The sequence below is a fragment of the Vespa velutina genome, chromosome 17 (genome assembly GCF_912470025.1).
Source record: "Vespa velutina chromosome 17, iVesVel2.1, whole genome shotgun sequence".
Taxonomy (NCBI): Eukaryota; Metazoa; Arthropoda; class Insecta; order Hymenoptera; family Vespidae; genus Vespa; species Vespa velutina.
Window position 1 is genome coordinate 3056461 of NC_062204.1, and position 19862 is coordinate 3076322.

Genomic DNA, 19862 nt, shown 5'->3' on the forward strand with positions numbered 1-19862 from the left:
TGGGTACCACATTATAATTACTAATAGTTATAAATTTTTTATTTGTTACTAATATATAAAGTAAGAATATATGAACTTTTTTAATAAATTCTCATGAAAACTCATTTTGTACTTTCCTTGACTTTGTATATAAAACGTTCAATGTGTGTTCACCTATACAAAATATATTTCCTAACGCTACGTTAATTTATTGAAACGTGTAATTGTAATATATTCTAATAATATATATTAATATTTGAATAAGAAAATGTATTAACTTGAGTGTAAAAATAATTTGAATTAATATTACGTTGATAAATTAATTGATTCCATCATTTATTGTCAAAATTCTTTCATTTTTGTATTCTGTACTTTTATATAAAATCGTTTGGAAAACATATTTTAAAAATTATCCTTAGGACGATATATACATAAATATATAGAAACAATATTTTTGTGAAGCAGAAAAAATATTATAAAAGTATAAAAAAAAAAGAGTAATATTTTTTAATTAGATAAAGAGCAAGGAACTTATGTATTAATCTTATATATTTTTGTATCTTTTTACAGCATTTTGTAAAAAATGGATATTTTAAAATCACCCCTAAAAAATGGTGTAGATACTACCATTGGGTTTGTAATTTGTACCATGGCTGGTTATTGTATATATAAATTAATAATGTATCGAATAGATAAAAAATCTGTATCAGATGATAATTGTATTGTAAGTATATTAAATCTTTATTTGTTAAAATGAAAGAAATTTAATAAACTATTTAATAACAAAATTATTTTATTTAGGCATATTCAGAGTTCGATGATAATCAAGATTGTAAATTAGTATTAGTTGTAAGAAGTGATTTAAAAATGGGTAAAGGAAAAGTTGTGGCTCAATGTGCACATGCGGCTGTAGCAGCTTATAAAATTGCTCAAAAGTATCCACCTATTTTAAAAGCTTGGGAAAATTCTGGTCAAGTAAAAGTCACTGTCAAGGTATGTCGTTTATAACTAAAATTACAATTATAATTTTTAATGAAATTTTTTAACTGAAAAATTAATAATGCACAAAAGGAAAAACAATTTTTTGCATCTCTGTTTAATGCTATTTTGTAAATAGATTTGTATAATTTCTTATATGCTTTTTAGCTCTCTAAAACAAGAGCTCATATAATTCTTATTAGATAATATTCTTCAACATAATGTGAATGTATAGTAAAATATAATATAAATATAACATAACAATATTTTCCCTTTATTATATTTTTTCGGCACAAATACATGTCACATATATAATCTAATTCGCTAACCGAAAACATAAATAGACACATTGTGTTATTTTTATACAATAATTATAAAAAGGTAGTTAATGAAAAAAATAATGTTTAGGTAAATAATGAAGATGAACTAAGAGCAGTAGCAAAAGCAGCCAGAGATGCTGGTCTAATAACAAATGTAATACAAGATGCAGGACGCACACAAGTAGCTCCAGGAAGTAGAACTGTATGTGGAGTGGGCCCTGGGCCAGCGCATTTGGTAAACTTAGTAACTGGGTGTTTGAAACTTTATTAGCATTCTTTAAAAAAATTGTACATTTTTTTTATTATTGAAATGAATTTATATTAAAATATTCCTTTCCAATCTTTGGAAGGTTTGATCATTAATAATTTAAATAAATTTCTATAACAAAATTTATTTATATAAAATACTGTAAAAAAAAATGTAAAGCATAAAATAGCTTAACTCTTCCATAATACACAATTGTTGATTGAGAACAATTTTACATAAAAAAAGAAAAAAAAAAAAAAAGAAAAAAAAAATAAAAAAAAAAAATAAAAAAAAAAAAAAAAAAAAAAAAAATAGGAAAAAAAGAAAAAGAAAAAAAAATACACAATTGAGTGGAATAATTCTAACTAAAAGAACAAAATTAAGATATATGCATTATATATAAATTACTGGGAAATGCAATACTGTATATTGAAACACGATGAATGAATCAAGGTATATAAATGAATAAATTGTTTTTAGAAACGAGTATTGCATGTGAATTATCTTAATGAATCTTACTATAACTTTATATCTTTATATATTCTTAAGGATAATATAGTACATTTTTTGCATGCAACTACCAAAACAAAATTAAGTATCTAATCAATATGTTTATTTTGGATTATCTTGAACTTTTTGATATTATTTTAATAAAAACTTGATAATCTCTGATTAAAATTAATATGTTCCATTCTTTGGTACCCAGTACTATTATCCAGGATTACTCTCTATATATATATATATCTCTCTCTCTCTTTCTTTCTCTCTCTCTCTCTCTCTCTCTCTCTCTCTCTCTCTCTCTCTCTCACATAGTACTTATAAATATAATATATAAATAAAAGAAAAATTATACTGGAGGTGGTGGTGCCTTCCTATGAATTTTGTTAGAGCTGGTAGCACTACACTGTGATTCAGCAATAGATCTACCATCAGCCTCATCCCTCCGACATAATTCTGTATCATTTTGTATCCAATTTTGAGTTTGATTGTGATTTGTCCGTGATGTTTGAATTTCTTCTCTTTCAGGCACAGAACTCACTTCTTCCAATAATTTTGATAAAGATGGAGCCAGTCCTAATCCTAAATTTCGTTCATGGTATACTTCAGAAATAGTAGGTGTTAATTCGCGTGTTAAACTCGTTAAAGATGTAGCTATATTTCTTAAGTTTTGTGGATGTGTTTCTGTAGCCTGTGTGGAATCAGTTTGAGAACATATATCTTCGTTAGTTGTAGGATGTCGTGGCTTTCTTGGAGCGTTAGATCCAACTTCTGTTCTAACACTTAATCGTTCTAATACAGTAGTTGGTAAAGGTGGCAGCGGTTGCCGTCTTAAAACAGTAGCATGACCATTATCCCAATCAGTTACTGAACTACTTGAACTTGATCCTGGTCTTACATTTTGATCAGGATATAAATTTCTAATACGCGTTTGATGATTCAAATTAAGTGCTACTGGAGGACTAGGTGTAAAAGCAACATCTGATTCACCTATAAAAAGCATGTGAAATTTGTGAAAATATAATGTAATAATAAGTAAATATAAATTAGAATTAATAACAATTTACCTCCACCACTTTGACATTGTTGACGAGATATAGTTATTGGAATATTTGGTGGTTCCATAGTTTTTCCATCTGGTTCTCCACGATGCCGTACGTAACTTGCAAACGCTCCTCCTAATCTAGGCCGTTCTATAACATTTTTTTCAGTGTTTGCAACTGATGCTAAGCTTTCCATTGAACTGCTAGAATCTATGCTAAGACTCTTTGGGGCTTCTTGTGTATCTGATATCAAAAAAGTTTCGTTAGATTTGTAACATTAAATATCAAGACACAAATAACATAGGATTATTACCAAATAAAGCAAGAAGTGCTTGCAAAGCAAATTGCACGGCTCTACGCGAAGCTTGTTTTCCTGTTCTTAAAGTAACTTCAGATTGGCCAACTTCCATAAGATCAAATCCTAAACTTGCAAACAATTCATGAGATCCAGGTGCTCTCCAAACTTGTACAGGTAAAGAGATTTCCTGTCCTTCAGTTGCACAACTAGCTCTTCTCATTGCAGCAATAACGTCTTCTGCCGCTTCCGGGGCCTATATATTATAGATATATTTATAATAAATAGGATACTTTATGTTTATTAAGAAATTTTATTTTTTACCTGCAAAAGCCTAGCTAGAGCATGTAATGATGATGGTCCTAATCCTAGAAGAGCTTGTAAGCTAGCACTACATCTTGTTAATCTTTCTTCAGGATCACTTTGTGGGAAGAATACAGAAGATGGTATACCATTTCCAGCTGGCTCAAATCTGAATCCTACCGACATTAAAAGTTCTCGCCAACCAGCAGCCGTTCCTACTTTATTTTCAATACTACGTTGCGTCGTATACATGGCATTCTTTTGACCACGATGTATTCTTTGTAATGATTTTTCTACTAAGTGAAGAGTGACGCGTAAAGCATCTCGACTTTGTTCAGGTCCTCCACGCAATAATTCAGCTAGAGCCTGACCCATAAGAGCTACCTTATTTGATAATCTTGCATCTCCTCCAATAAGTAACCATCCTGCCCAATTTGCTGGATGAGCAAAATGTCGTGTATGTTGTACTGTTTGCATTGCTTCAGCTAAAGCTCTTGATGCCCTAGCACCTTGTAACATGGCACTATAAAATGCTCGCAATAAAATACTACCAGCTGTAGGAGGAACTGCCCACATGCCTATTAGTACACACTGTGCTCCAGCATTTAATAATGCTTTTGTAAGATTTTGTATCCCGTCTGATGAAGGAGCCGTGTTTTCAGTACTGTTCCAACAATGACCACTGGATATTACCACTAATCTAGCAGATATTCGTAATTTTAGAATATCCGAAGAACTTAACAAATAAGCTGGTTTTTCAGTTCCTTCTTCACATTGATCAGACGTAAGTGCTAGACTAGTAGAATTCCAAAAAACTGGTACAGTTAAATGCACACATTCTGCATCTGGTAGAGATCTTAAAACTGCTGATCTTGTAGCTTCCACGCCTTAAAAATTGAACATATATATATGTGTGTGTATGTGTGTTTTCTTATTTTAACTAAAGGAACACATATTTATTATAATGTACTCACCTATTAGAGCACGTGCTTCTAAAAGTTCTGCGACTATTTCAGATTCTGTTTCAGTAGAAGCTGCACTTTCTGGCCATCCATATTCTTCTCTAATATCCTCTGGAAGAGTAGGATTTCCTGCAACTAGAGCAGCTACAGTAGCACCACCTTCGGGCATAGGAGTTTTCGATCTTTTCTTAAGAGCTGCAAGCGATGGTACGATTAATAAAGAAAATCTTTCGCATAAATAATCCTCTCCTGGATTTGATTGTAAAGCTGGAAATGGTGCCAAATAGAGAGACTTTTCGACCACCATAATAAGTTCCTTTCTAACAGGAGGCAATAAATCTTCGAATGGTGCTAAGAGTAAATCATAAAGTAACTGAATCGGCAATGGTGACTGCCATGTAGGTCCCTTAACTCCTCGTCCCCAACGTGCGCTTCCAGCTCGTGAACTAACAGAGCCAACGCTAAATAAACTGCTTAAACTATAAGAACTCGCATTAAGATGATGCCCTCTCGTTGGTATTTTTGTTGATTCTTCCGCGAGCTCATTGGATTCGTCTAAAAGTGCTTCACGAGCTTGTAACACTTTCTGTTCTAAAGTCATACCATCGTCCAATGTTGTTGAATGAAATCTTAAAAGTCCTCGACCTGGAGCTAAACACCATGCATGCAGCTCATTACCCACTTCACTAAAATTGTAAATTTACCTTATTTGAGATTTTAGTTTTTTATTATTTTTTTTTTTTTCACATTAACAATATTAATATCTATTAATATTTATACCTATAATACAATATCATTCCTCTTTGTCTGTCAATAATTTCTGAATAATGAGCTGTATCATCCAAAGAATTAGTTCTAGATCGTCTAGATCTTTCTGCCCAATTTAATGCTTCCTCTGCTCTATTTAAACTAATCAATACTTTTTGCAACATTCTATACGTTTCCGTTAATAGCTCGTTTTTGCTAGGTTGTCCACAAATGAGAGATGAAGATGATCCATCTAATGATTCTAAAAGATTTGCAGCCTTTTCCAAATGTTCTACAGAAGTTGTTGCTTCTCCAGCTTCCCAATGAACAAGACCAAGTCTATATTTTAACCTAGCTGCTTCTTCTCTCCTTCCTAAACCTTCAGATAAAGATAATCCTGATTGTAAATAACTTAAAGCCCTTGATAAATCACCACATAAGTGATGTAATCTTCCTAAACTGGAAAACGCTGCTGCTCTGGCTAATTGATCTCCAGCTGCAGCAGCTAAACTTAATGATTGTTCTTGTAATCTTATAGCCTCCTCATATTGACCGAGTGCTTCCTGAGTCATAGCCAAATTTGCACAAGCTCTGGCTTGTAATCCAGCAGCATTTAAGCCTTCAGCAATAGAAAGTTCTAACTGATGATGTCTCAATGCTGAATTAGGATCATCCATTAATAAATGAACAGCCCCTAATCCACTAGCAGCTTCAGCTTCAGCAGCTTTATCACCAAGACCTCTAGCAAGAGCAAGTTGATGTGACAAACAACTAACAGCTTGTTCATGATTTCCTAAAGCTGCATGTACTCTACCTATAAGGAAAATAGGAGACATATTTTCTATTCTAAGATCGCACATAAATATTTTATTGAAATATTTCATTGAATATAATACAAACCTAAATCACCATAAGCTGCACCTCTTGCTTCTGGACTATCGACTTCGTGTGCAGTTACTAATCTTTTTTCAAAACAAACTAAAGCTTCTTGTAAATTTCCCGATGCTTCGCGAGCTCTTCCTAAACCTCTATATGCTCTTTCTTGATCTCTTATACTTTTTAGTTTTATAGCCGCAGCTAATTGTTGTTCATGACATTTAATAGCTTCTTCTGGATCTCCCAAGGCTTCATAACAATCGCCTAAGTTTCCCAATGCTCTAGCTTTGTCAAGTAAAGATGTACCTGTAGTCAATGGTTCTAAAGTTGCCAATTGTTGTTCAAAATATCCAATTGCATCTTCGTAATGAGCCATATTTAGTCTAGCTATTCCCAAATTTCCTATAAAATGTAAAAAACTAATGTTAGATTGAACCATTAATCTTATTAACATGTTTTTTTGTTTAAGTTGTACCTAATGCTTGTGCTTCAACACCAGAATCTGCCAATTCCTTTGCTCTTTCTAATTGTTCTTGATAACACTTAACAGCATGTGTGTATTGACCTAATGCCATATGAACAGCACCTAAATTACCGTGAGCTCTACATTCTCCTCGTAAATCACCAGCTTCTTGTCTTAATGTAAGTTCTTGTGTATGAAACCCAAGAGCTTTGTCAAGATTCTTTGTTGCTCTATGAGCAATTCCTAAAGCTCCATAAGCAGCCGCTTCTAAACTACGATCAGCAGCTTGTCGTGCTAAGTTTAATTGACGCTGATGCATTTTAATAGCTTCTTCTGCTTCGCCAAGACGTAAAAGACAATCCCCAATATTTCCCAAAGCCCGAAATTTACCGGCTAAGTGTTTGGTCATATGGGCTATGGCTACATTTAAGTAGACAAATATTCAGTTTATCCTATAATATACCATGGTGAAATGATCTTAAAATATAATCCAATAGTGTATTCTTACCCAGATAATATTTTTGACATTCCAAGGCAGTATCCAAATTTTCTAAAGCTAAATGTGCTAATCCTAAATTACAATATGCTCTTCCCATTCCAGATTTATCTTGCAAATCTTTGGCTAAGGCCAAATCTTGATCATAATATCTCACTGCCTCTCTATGGTTTCCTAAACAATAATGTGCATATCCTAAAAAATGGCATGCCTTAGCTTCTCCTTCTACATCATGTAATTCCTGAGACAACATAAGATAATGCTCATAATATGGAACTGCCTCTTCAAATCTTCCTCGTGATGATAAACAGTTAGCAAGATTAAGTAGTGCACATGCTTCACCAGCTGTATCCTTCAATTCACGAGCTATTGCCAAGTGTGCTCTGTAATGTCTCAATGCAGCTTCATGGCCTTGCACAGCTTGATATGCTACTGCTAAATTTCCATGAGTGCTTGCCTCTGAACTACGATCATTGACCTACGAAAAATCATAATAATTATGTAAATATAGACTTTATTTTAGTTTGTCAGAATATATTTAAAAATATTACCTCTTTACTTATGGTCAATTCTTGCTTATGATATTTAATAGCCTGTTCATAATATCCCAAAGCATTGTAAGCATTTCCAATATTTCCATAGGCCCTGCCCATACCAGCTCTGTCACCCAAAGCTCGGGCAATACCCAAATGTGCTTGATGTAACTTAAGTGCAGCATCATGCTCACCAAGTAACTGATAAACTATTCCTAGATTACTGCATGCCCGACCTTCTGCTACTTTGTCTTTTGTTGCTAGCGCGACATCGAGTTGTCTCTGATGCCAAAGCTTGGCTTGAGCAAGATCGCCTACATTAGAATACATTTGAAAGAAATTACATAATAAAGTTCACTTCTCCATTGCTTTCCTCATTATGTTTCGTTCGGAAAAGTATTTCACCTGCACATCTTGCAGCATGACCCAGTCCTGCATAAGCTCTTGTTTCTATTGCCCTATCCCCTAGTTCCTGAGCTATTCTCAAAACATTTTCGTGATAAGCCATTGCTTGACCAAAATTTCTGCAATAGTGGTGCGATGATCCCAAATTACTGAATGCCTTTGCCTCTTCTACGCGATCTCCTAAGCGTCTTGCTATTCGTAAATGCTGCGTATGACAGTCTACAGCACTTTCAAATTCTCCCATAGCTAGATAAACTGCTCCAACATTGCCAATTTCACGAGCTTCTTGAAGACGATCACCCATTTGTTTTACTAATTGCACACATTGTTTATGTGAAGCTAATGCATTTGGAAGGTCACCAATAGCTGTATAAACATGACCTAGACTTGTCAAAGCAGATGCCGCTGCTTGAGTATCTTTACATTTCATAGCCAAAACTAATTGGTATCGATGTGCTGTTAAAGCTTCCTTGTAACTGCCTTTACTAAAATAAGCAGATCCTAAATTTCCATGTGCCCTGCATTCACCTTGTGTATCTCCTAGAGATCTCGCCACACCTAAAAGCAATGTTTGTCAAATGAATAGTAACTGAATAATAATACCTTTATATTTTTTAATCACCAAACCTACCCAAATCTTGTTGCATATAATTAATTGCTTTGTCTAAAGAATTTAATGCCCAATATGCACTAGATAAGGCAGAAAAAACGGAACCCCTTAATTTTAAACTGCATGAACCAATTGTGAGTGCAGCTTCTAACACACCAGCAGCTGCTTTATATTGTCCTGCACCAAGAAGTTCTTGACCAACAACAGATATTACAACGAAAGAAGATTCATCTAATTTCATTGCCCGCAATTGCTGAAATGTTGGTTCTAACGTTGGTCTTAAAGGAGATTTTAAAGAAGCTTCTACTAAACCAGATAATAGTTGACAATTGGAAGGATCATGAGCTAATCCAGTACTGAATGCTACAAGGGCTTCCCCGTGTCTGCCCAAACATTGTAAAGCAACACCTTGACGATAATATGCCTAAATATACAGAAAAATTATTGATTCCATTTATGTTGTAAATGCATAAATGGATATACGCATACCTTTGGCCATTGTGGACTAAGTTCTGTAGCCCTTACAGCATCTTGAAGGGCAAGGGCAAATAAGCCCATTTTTAATCGTGCAGCTGATCTGTTTGAATATAATACATGACTGAGTGGATCCAAGGCCAAGGCTTCAGTATATAAAGTCGCAGCAAGTGCATAATCTCCATTCTGACATGCTGCATTGCTACGCCGTACAGTCTCTAGGAATAATGATCTGGATCCAGCGGCCAAGGCCGACGTACCTTCGGGCTCCACCTATAATATATATTGAAGTAACTTAATAAAATAAATATAATAAAGTATATAAAATAAGTGTAATGAAAGTATATAAATAAAGATACAATTAGATATCAAAACAATGTCAAATGATATGCACAAATAATTTAAAATATAATTCATAATATTTACTTTTTTTAATGAAATATACAAGGAAACATATCTAGTTTAAATGAATATATTTAAATGAATGAGATATTAGTTAAATATATATATAAATAATTTTTATGATTTATTATATATTTACAAATGTTATTATAAATAACATTGATTCAATAAAAATTTGGTGAAAATTTAATTAAGGGAAGAAAAGCATTTCATTTAGAAAAAATTGTGTAAGAAAACTAACATCATTACCTCAGAGATATCCCTATGAGACATTGCTTAAGACGAGCCGGGAACATCCTCCTGCATGGGCATTATCTGCCGCAAACGAGCTCCATTAGATAAGGCTTCGGGCTTTAATACGTAAGGTCCTTTCTAGTCTTTCTCGCACTTTCCTCTCTTTTTCTCGTTTACATTTAACGTGCGATCAATTTTTTTCTTATTACTTATTTCTTTAATCGTAATCGCGTATACTTCACTATTTCGTCTAGGTATCTGAAGTCTTCTTTTCTCTAGACTCGATAAATTGATCCGATTAATAAAAAAGAAGGGAGGAAGGCGTCTTAGGGGGGCACCCACTGCATTCCTTAGGCACAGCCATCTTGGAATGTGGGGGGTTCTCCCTTGGGCCCAGAGTGGGGCCGGCACTGTCTGCATCTATGCTCCCCTCTACTTTTTCGGACCCCTCTTCGTTACTTGTGTATACAGTTTACCAATACTTCATGTATGTGTGGCTGTGTTTTATGAATGTAAAATATAAGTCCCCATCTGTAAGAAGAGCGCGTAGAAAATTGGAATCTTACACATACATCTTTAATATATAATATAATCTCCTTCCTACTACTTTTTAACTTTTCTTTGTAATCTCCATTGATTCTTTATATACTTTAAGCTTTGTTAAATTATTTAAATTCCAACAATTAGCAAGTATAATCAAAACAGGAAGTGTTTCATCACATTTAAGTAAATATACTTATAGTAAATTGATTGAAGGTTATTTTATATACATCTACATTCACGATATCATTTAGAAATATTGATATAATAATATGTAAATAATTTTTGTACATAATAGAAAATAACATAGATATCTCATGTGGCATATCCGCATTGCTAAACAGTATAATTTTTATATAATAAGGCATTATTATTTTAATTAATAATTGTAATATATTACAATCAAAATGTTAATGGTGAAATATCAATATTTGAAGCTTTATTAAATACATTTGCGTCATTTATGCAAAGTTATAATCTCTTTTATTTCGTTGAAGTTTACGTTTTCTGTAAAACTGACTTTCAATTATATATACATTATTTAATACATTTTGAAACATTTCTCTAAGTATAAAACTGTGCATATACTTATAAAATTAACTATATATGTATATAAATTCTCTATTTAAACATACATATCATTTTTTTCTGGCACAGATATTTTTACAATATAATCATACGCACATAAGTACATGTGTATTAATATCATGGAATGTTTATGTATTATTTAAACTATCATTATATAATATTTTCTCTAATATATTTCAAATACAATGCGCGTATTGAATGTAAAATATATATCTTCTTTAAATTAATATAACTTTGTGCTATAATATATGTTTGGTTTATATATATATATATATATATATATATATATATATATATATATATATATATAATATATATAAATATATAAATGTATTTTGTGCAGTAAATTCAGTAGATATTCTATTTTCTACTAAAATATATCGAATTATCAATGCGTAAAACAAAAAAGTTTACGAATTTAATAAACTATATCTCTAAACAATAATTAATTTACTATAAAAAAGAAAATTCAATCATTACTGTACGAACACATTACGCAAACATGCTCATAAGGTTTACATGATATATCACTCACGATAATATAAAGAAATAAAAATTCTATAAATGCAAATTTTCTCATGGCCAAACACTGTTAAACAGATCCATAAATGAATCATAAATCATAAATGTTATAGCAACATCCAAACATACTCTGCTTAATCTTGGAATAGTGCCTTTATAAAAAGCAAATGGACCTTCTTTTTTCCAAACTTGAATAACGCAATCTATACTGCTTTTATATTTCGATGCCTCCAAACCCTGGAATAAAGGAGAAATATTGTATTGAAAATTTATATAACCGTGAAACAATTAAATAAAAAAAGACAGTGGACAAAATTGTTACATACTTGCATTCTAGTTTTTACAACATCAATAGGAGTGTTTCCAAAAACTGAAGCTGCTCCAGCACAGACACCAAATGCACCAACAACAACTTTAGGAACATTTTTAGTATTGTCACCACCTCTATACCAGTCTTTTAATGTTTCCATTACAAAAAATCGAATTGCTTGATTAGAACCTTGTTTCAAAATAGTAGGCATAACACCTTGGTATACCCCCTTAAATCCTGTTGAAAAAATTACAATATTAAATAATGAAAGAAAAATATATTTATTTGTTTTTATTAATTAAAACACATTCACAGAAATAACTTACAGATATTAAGAAAACAAAGTATATTAATCGAACATTAAATAAAAAATTCAAAAAACAGAGTAGGATACAAATGTAGTTAGTTATTAATAGGAATAATGACAGAGTAAAAACATGTCTTACTATCTTAATCTTGTAAACCAAGGTTTATGAGCAGTATTATCTTTCCTTTGCACCATTGAAGTTAATACGGTTCAAGGATAAATTGTACATATACAATTATCACTATCATTCATTTACAAGATATTTGTCCACATTTCATAATTTAACTGTTTTTTTTATCAATCAAGAAATTATGTACTAAAACGTGATAAATTTAATATCAGTATGATAAAAATAAAAGTATTGTTCACAATGATGTTCATATTTTTTAAGAAATGAAGACTCACTCATAAATATTGATAGACATTACATAAGAATACATAATGCATCATATGCATTCTGTACGATAGATTTAGGAATGTTTTTAACGCTAATGAAAAGAATATATTTTTCAGAAATTCATGATAAAAAAATATATACATAATATCTATATTGTAACATAATTTTCTTTTGGTATGGGAAAAAAAAAACCCTGTAAATCTAGGAACACTTACCATATTCTTTAACTATCAATCTTACACCATGAAAAAATCCTTTAAACTTGGGATTTGGGGATCTTTGATCATTAATGAATTTTACTTTGACAGTTTCCATAGGAGTCACTACAAAAACGGCTTCACATACACCAGCGCAAAGTCCTGACAAAAGTTTTCTTTGAGCATTCAGATTTCTGTCATCGTCGACCAATCTTTTCTTTATTGACTCGAAAGCACCAAAACGTACTGCTGATTTTGGAATAGACCCATAAAGGAGAACAGATAGACCTCTATATAGTCCAAAGAATCCACGAGTCTTTACAGTTTTTGTTATACAATCCCATATTCCTGTGTATTCTTTACCAGCTCCACTTTTACCATCCAATTGTAGTTGTGTTTTTACATATTCAGTTGGATATGTAATACAAATTTCTATACCACCAGTAATACCACCTACAAAGATATAGAATATTTATTTCAATGGACTACATACATTTATCACGCAGTCAAAAATATAAAAAAAAAGTGTAAAATAGAACGTATATGGGTCGATACAAAATATAAAAAATATATCGCTGTGATTGTATAATTTTGAAGGTAAATATATTTTTTATATTTATTTAAGGTTAATGGGGTCTTGACCTTCGAACTATCACACCATAAAATAAGCATCAGATTAACTATCTCTTTCACTTTCTTTCATTCGTTCATTCAATGACCGAACACGTACCTACACGTGTTAAATCATGTATATTATGTATGTATGTATATATATATATATATATATATATATGTTCATATATAAATATATATGTAATATATATATATATAAATATATATATATATAACCACTTGATGCGAACTAGTGTTATCTCATCTATTCTTGACAGATGTCAAAAGTCAATGTTTTCTAGTTAATATGATAAGATTAAAAAATAAAAAAAAAAAAATAAAAAAAAAAAGGTAGGTATTATGAAATTATTAAACAAAAATTGTGTACCAGCTACGATTCCTTTGAAACCGATGTTAGTACCACCAACAGCAGCCGCAACCGGACCGTTTTGAAGCCATGGTCTTCTTATAAATGGATTATTGCTATTGTATGCCGATATAATCGATGATTCTTCTGTAAATTGATATTTTAACCAAGGTGAATCCATGTTACTCCTAACAATAAAACCGGCAGTCCCTTCTCGCTCAAGACGTTGAAACTGAACTGGTCTGATTAAGTCATGTGTCCCGCCTAACGATACTTCGATTCCCCTTCTTCTCTTTTGTCGTCGTATGACTTCTTATTCTTTTTCTTATTATACGTAACTTTATTAAAGTCTAATGTATAAACAAAATGATCATTGGTAAAAAGAAAAATTTTTTGTTGATTTTTTTTTTCAAATTATATGCATATACATATATATTTCTATAGGTTTTCTTCTTTGTTACCGACGATCTTGTCTTCCATAAAAAAAAAAAAAAAAAAAAAAAAAAAAAAAAAAAAAAAAAAAAATGATGACGTATCTTTTTTATGCTTACATATGCATTTAAGTGTAAAATCTGCTGAAGTTACTGATTATTTTCATTTACATAGGTTTTATTCGTATTTTTATTCAATGTTTTATCAACTATGATTATTTAATTAAAATAGGTCATTTATAAATATATATATATATTTTTTTAAATAATTTTATTACCTGTATCTTATACTATTTTACGTCTATTGATTTATTTATAAAAAGAACGTGAAACAAAGTTCTCTTATTTAAATAAGTTTTAGTTTTTAAAACAATTATTATATAAAATATGTTTGGATCTGAATGATTTATAAATATACGAATGATTTTCTTACTTTTATTAATTTTAAATTCACAAACAGTGAAATATCTAAATTTTAAATAAAATATAATTTTTTAAAAGTGGTGATTTATTTGTATAAAAATGTTAATAATATCTTGCAAACTAGTAGGAAAAAAAATAAATCAATGAATAGTTTAATAAACGTAATATATTTATATGAATTTATCCGATAATGTTGATATATTTTATTTCCTATTTGCATTTTTTCTTTATTCTTTTATTAAAGTAGTTTCAGTTTTTTTCTTTTTTTTTTTTTTCCTTTTTTAAATGAGAATTAGAAGTTGGTGTTAAAACTTCAGTTCTAGGTAAACAAATATATGAAATAAACAATATTCCTTATCTTAAATAATACTATGGTCCATGTTATTTACCATCCTGGTGTGGTATTTGCTAATCTTCGCATACGTCTAAAACATAAATAGAAAATAAAATTTAGAATTAATAATTATTGAAAATGTATCGTTAGATGCCTTAGTTAGTTAATATTTATATATTTTACCGAGTATTTCTATCTTGATCTCTTATTTTCTTCTCCATTTCTGCATCAGTTAAGGTTTCTAAAAAGGGAGCCCATTGATCCGCTTCGGAAGGAGGTCTAAATGGTACTTCTACTGTCGGTAATGGTGCTTCAGAAAATGCATATGTTCTTTGGTGCCACGATAATTGACCACGAACGCTGATAAAAATGTAAAGATGAATATAACATACAGATGATACATCTATGATAAATATTTAAAATTACCTATAAGCAATAGCTGTAACAAATTCTCCGCCAAGTCCTAATTCAGCACATAATTTCATTGCAAACTTCTCAGGATTATTTTCTTTTTCTGACATATCCCATTCTACTTGATCTACTAAGGAAGTATTACCAACATGTATGTTCAATTTAATTATTACTCTTTGATCACATTGTTCTTCTAAAATTGTTTCTTGTGGGAAAGCTTCTATTTGTTGTCTTATAGCTTGTGCTATAGCAGGAACAAAAGTTAATGGATTTAAATCTAGATCATCACATAATACCTCTGCAAATTGCTCCGGTGTTATAAGACTTTCTGTAGAAAATAATATAAATATTTATGCAACTCAAACTATATTCGATTTAGATATTTTAATGAAATCATAAATACCATTTTTATTCCAAGTAAAAGTATCTCTTAATTTTTGACCTTCTATTTCCATATCTAAGCGTATTGGAACAAGCATTTCCTGTTGTGCTGCGTTTTCTAAATTTGCAGATGGATCTGTATCATCAAAACTATAACAGATACAATAAATATAATTTCTATACTATTAAACCTTATACTCCTAAATTTACAATTATTATTTACCACAGTGGAAATGTTCTGACTTTTTTATTATGAACTCTATTCCGATTTATAGGCGTAGCTTGTGGTACTGCATCTAAATGTGAACTGTTTGGCAAACTTGGTACCCATGCCATTGACTTTTTAGATTTTCCCTCTCTAGGAGCAGGGGGTTCGGTCGAATGCACAGATACGGCTTTATACTTGTCATCATTACCTTCGATAATATCTTCTACTTCGCTAGCTCTTAAAAGTGATACGCTTGATGCAAGAACGTGTTGACTTAATCCAAGTTCTACCAATTTTTTACGTTCATCATTAGTTATAGATCTTCTGAACATACCAGGATAACGTTTATATAATGAACCACGGAAAAGCCGCAAATAATTGCCCACTTCGGAGCCAATACAATAATATTCTCCATTTTCCTCCACTTGAAAACTTATAGGTTTATCTCCATAAGTACGTAATGCCATGTTATTTTTTTTTTTTTCACTACAAAACAAGGATGATATTATCGTCAAATATATCGCATAATGGTTATAAACATAAAATTACTTATTTATTTAAAAAGAAAATACTTTTCTCTAAACAACATAAAACTTAATTTTTGTAATCAAGAATGCTGTTAATTGAACCTACCACTGTCTGATCCACAATAATATACTCCTACAGATGGCAGAAATATCGCCATACTTAACCGCTCTCTGGAACGAACTAATTACTTAAGAGGATAATCAAGTCGATAAATATATGGTATATTATCGATAGAAAAAATCGAAAAAATGTTATAAAATTATATAAATTTGATAACATAATAATGTGTAGTTATGCACACATTTCGATAATTATAAATTATTAAGATATAAGAAATTTTTTGTATATTCTAAAATATAAAATTTTATAGGAATATTTACGATCACACCGTACAAATAATATTTGCTACCCCATAGAGTGCGCTAGTAGCCATAACAATATCATTAAGGCTGTTTACTATCTTTTATTCGAAGCGTGTGTGACTTCAGCGATAAGTACAGATAGAATATGAATTACGAAAATAAGCGAGGAACTATTTCCTAGTCAGGAATATATTATTGTGTCTTTACTATGCTTCTATCGTATCGATTATGTTGGTTATTTCCCTTTTACGTGTAAATAATTATTGGTTTTGTGTAAGTGAGAGTAAGTAGTTTAGTAGACTGAAATAACACTTTTCAGTCTCTTATATGTATAACCTTTCTTTGATGATAACGTGAATCTCGCAGCAATACGTGCTTAATACCATAACGATATGCATTTCTTTCACGACGAAAGCATAAGGAATAAAAAATATAATTGACACATCTGATAATCAGTATATAAATTTGCGAATTTAAAAAAATTATCTTTGAATTGAACTATATCTTATCTATTTACCCGTTATAATATTATTGACAATGTACAGTGTTAGTACTTTAGTGTTTAATCAGAATTAGATTAAAGGGATTTTGAAATACATTGAAATATGCAGCCATTCGCCCGATAGTACTTAAGTTGCGCGATTTACCATTAGATTTCAATACATCGCAAGTACTACCGACCCAGGTCTCACCACGTGGAGGTTGCTGCATGTGGAGACCCACGGACTGACGGTGACTCTACTCTAAAATCCGCGTTCCGCGATACCGATCCGCGATACCTTTCCGCTTCAATGCACTGGCTTCTTAACTAACAGGGTATGCGTAGCTTAGCTACAGCACACCTCTTACAGATAGCTCCACCATTTGCACCGTCCGCTTCAGACATAACGGATTATTAAGCACATCCGAATTCGTGCTTTCCGAATTTCGAACAATCAAAGCGCACTCCTTAGAAATACTAATCGCGTCGCGACACTCACGTGTGTGTTATAATTACGTAGATTCTACTGTTAAGCCGAAATTCGCGAAGTACCCCCCTCGAAATATCGAAAAAATCAAACGAAGTCCACGGTAGGACCTTTAATCGCGCCCGAACACCCACGCGTGTGTTAGAAAAACGATGATTCTACTCTACAATTCGCGTTTTCGATTCGAACAATCAAACGTAATATAATCGCGCCCGAGAACACCCACGCCTGTGCCCGCCGACACGCGCGCCAGTGTCCTTCCTATCCTTCCCGTATTCGCGAGTAAAAATCGATGATGAATCCTGCCATGTGATGTATCATCTGGCCGCTGTTGAACCTATCCCTCGATGACCTATACTGTAAAAGGAAAAGATAAAGAGGAAATAAAAGAACAAAAAAATATATAAAACAGAATAATATATATGTACATATATAAAATACAAATAGAAAATAAATATATATAAATAGATGAGACCTAGAAAAAGAAACAAGAGATGCAGCATTATAAATCATAATCAAAAACATAATCAAAAACATAATCAAAAACATAATTAAACACATAATTAAATATATAATTAGAAAGAAACAACATAAATAAATATTAAAAATACATAAATAACATATTAATAACATAATTGAAAACATAATTAAAAATGAAAAATATGAGATAGAAACGAGGGCCGGATATAAAAAAGAGAGCCCCAGAAAGAGAAGAATAGAGAGCCCCAAAAAGATAAGACAAGAGAAACAGTTGTATATGATGCTGAGACAGCAACCCGCACAGAAGCCCTCCCCCACAGGCCCCACCCGTGGGTCCCACCCGAGATATATAAAGGATAATCAATGAGAGTATATAAGAATAAATAGAAATGACAGCAGGCATAAAAGAGATATAGAAAAATTTCCTTTTCGTTTCTCTGAGAAATTATTGTACAATAAATTTCTGCTATATTTCTTCTTTTAAAGTATTATTAGCTATATAGAATGACAATATGTTAATGTTTAGTTGGAATTAGTTTGAAAAGATATTGGAAAAGTAATACAATATGCAGCCATTCGCTCGGTAATACCTGCATTTAAAAATTTACAATTAAACTTTGCAAGTAATACCGACCCAGGTCTCACTACGTGGAAGTTGCTGCATGTGGAGACCCACGGACTGACGGTGACTCTACTCTAAAATCCGCGTTCCGCGATACCGATCCGCGATACCTTTCCGCTTCAATGCACTGGCTTCTTAACTAACAGGGTATGCGTAGCTTAGCTACAGCACACCTCTTACAGATAGCTCCACCATTTGCACCGTCCGCTTCAGACATAACGGATTATTAAGCACATCCGAATTCGTGCTTTCCGAATTTCGAACAATCAAAGCGCACTCCTTAGAAATACTAATCGCGTCGCGACACTCACGTGTGTGTTATAATTACGTAGATTCTACTGTTAAGCCGAAATTCGCGAAGTACCCCCCTCGAAATATCGAAAAAATCAAACGAAGTCCACGGTAGGACCTTTATTCGCGCCCGAACACCCACGCGAGTGTTAGAAAAACGATGATTCTACTCTACAATTCGCGTTTTCGATTCGAACAATCAAACGTAATATAATCGCGCCCGAGAACACCCACGCCTGTGCCCGCCGACACGCGCGCAAGTGTTCTTCCTATCCTTCCCGTATTCGCGCGTAAAAATCGATGATGAATCCTGCCATGTGATGTATCATCCGGCCGCTGTTGAACCTATCCCTCGATGACCTATACTGTAAAAGAAAAAGATAAAGAGGAAATAAAAGAACAAAAAAATATATAAAACAGAATAATATATATGTACATATATAAAATACAAATAGAAAATTAATATATATAAATAGATGAGACCTAGAAAAAGAAACAAGAGATGCAGCATTATAAATCATAATCAAAAACATAATCAAAAACATAATTAAACACATAATTAAATATATAATTAGAAAGAAACAACATAAATAAATATTAAAAATACATAAATAACATATTAATAACATAATTGAAAACATAATTAAAAATGAAAAATATGAGATAGAAACGAGAGCCGGATATAAAAAAGAGAGCCCCAGAAAGAGAAGAATAGAGA

At 31.8% G+C, this 19862-nt stretch overlaps 4 protein-coding genes across 6 annotated transcripts; 1 reads left to right on the forward strand and 3 right to left on the reverse strand.

The window, feature by feature from the left end:
- The first annotated feature begins 111 nt into the window (after positions 1-111).
- LOC124955074 (peptidyl-tRNA hydrolase 2, mitochondrial-like) lies at positions 112-2010 on the forward strand. Of its 2 annotated transcripts, none has more exons than XM_047508965.1 (4): positions 112-199; positions 550-703; positions 781-972; positions 1366-2010. In XM_047508965.1, exons 2-4 carry the CDS (start codon positions 563-565, stop codon positions 1546-1548), a joined length of 516 nt encoding a protein of 171 aa, XP_047364921.1. In that variant the 5' UTR covers positions 112-199; positions 550-562; the 3' UTR covers positions 1549-2010. The 2 variants fall into 2 exon arrangements, with proteins under 2 accessions (XP_047364921.1, XP_047364922.1); XM_047508966.1 differs by lacking the exon at positions 112-199 and adding an exon at positions 401-460.
- Positions 1211-10507, reverse strand: LOC124955073 (tetratricopeptide repeat protein 28). The gene is made up of 14 exons (XM_047508964.1): positions 9881-10507; positions 9245-9502; positions 8777-9179; positions 8146-8703; positions 7759-8054; positions 7220-7685; positions 6724-7131; positions 6273-6650; positions 5406-6186; positions 4638-5311; positions 3685-4550; positions 3379-3616; positions 3090-3308; positions 1211-3012 (listed from the first exon to the last, which is right to left on the reverse strand). Exons 1-14 carry the CDS (start codon positions 9902-9904, stop codon positions 2372-2374), a joined length of 6210 nt encoding a protein of 2069 aa, XP_047364920.1. The 5' UTR covers positions 9905-10507; the 3' UTR covers positions 1211-2371.
- A 799-nt stretch (positions 10508-11306) lies between these two features.
- On the reverse strand, positions 11307-14010 carry LOC124955010 (putative tricarboxylate transport protein, mitochondrial). Its single transcript, XM_047508779.1, has 4 exons — positions 13727-14010; positions 12745-13179; positions 11842-12062; positions 11307-11752 (listed from the first exon to the last, which is right to left on the reverse strand). The coding sequence occupies exons 1-4, from the start codon at positions 13884-13886 to the stop codon at positions 11570-11572; spliced, it is 999 nt and encodes a 332-aa protein (XP_047364735.1). The 5' UTR covers positions 13887-14010; the 3' UTR covers positions 11307-11569.
- A 762-nt stretch (positions 14011-14772) lies between these two features.
- On the reverse strand, positions 14773-16651 carry LOC124955006 (SWI/SNF-related matrix-associated actin-dependent regulator of chromatin subfamily B member 1). Of its 2 annotated transcripts, none has more exons than XM_047508769.1 (6): positions 16527-16651; positions 15909-16379; positions 15708-15835; positions 15320-15632; positions 15077-15253; positions 14773-14984 (listed from the first exon to the last, which is right to left on the reverse strand). In XM_047508769.1, the coding sequence occupies exons 2-6, from the start codon at positions 16358-16360 to the stop codon at positions 14945-14947; spliced, it is 1110 nt and encodes a 369-aa protein (XP_047364725.1). In that variant the 5' UTR covers positions 16361-16379; positions 16527-16651; the 3' UTR covers positions 14773-14944. The 2 variants fall into 2 exon arrangements, with proteins under 2 accessions (XP_047364725.1, XP_047364724.1); XM_047508768.1 differs by having other exon boundaries at positions 16466-16542.
- Between the last annotated feature and the right edge of the window lie 3211 nt (positions 16652-19862).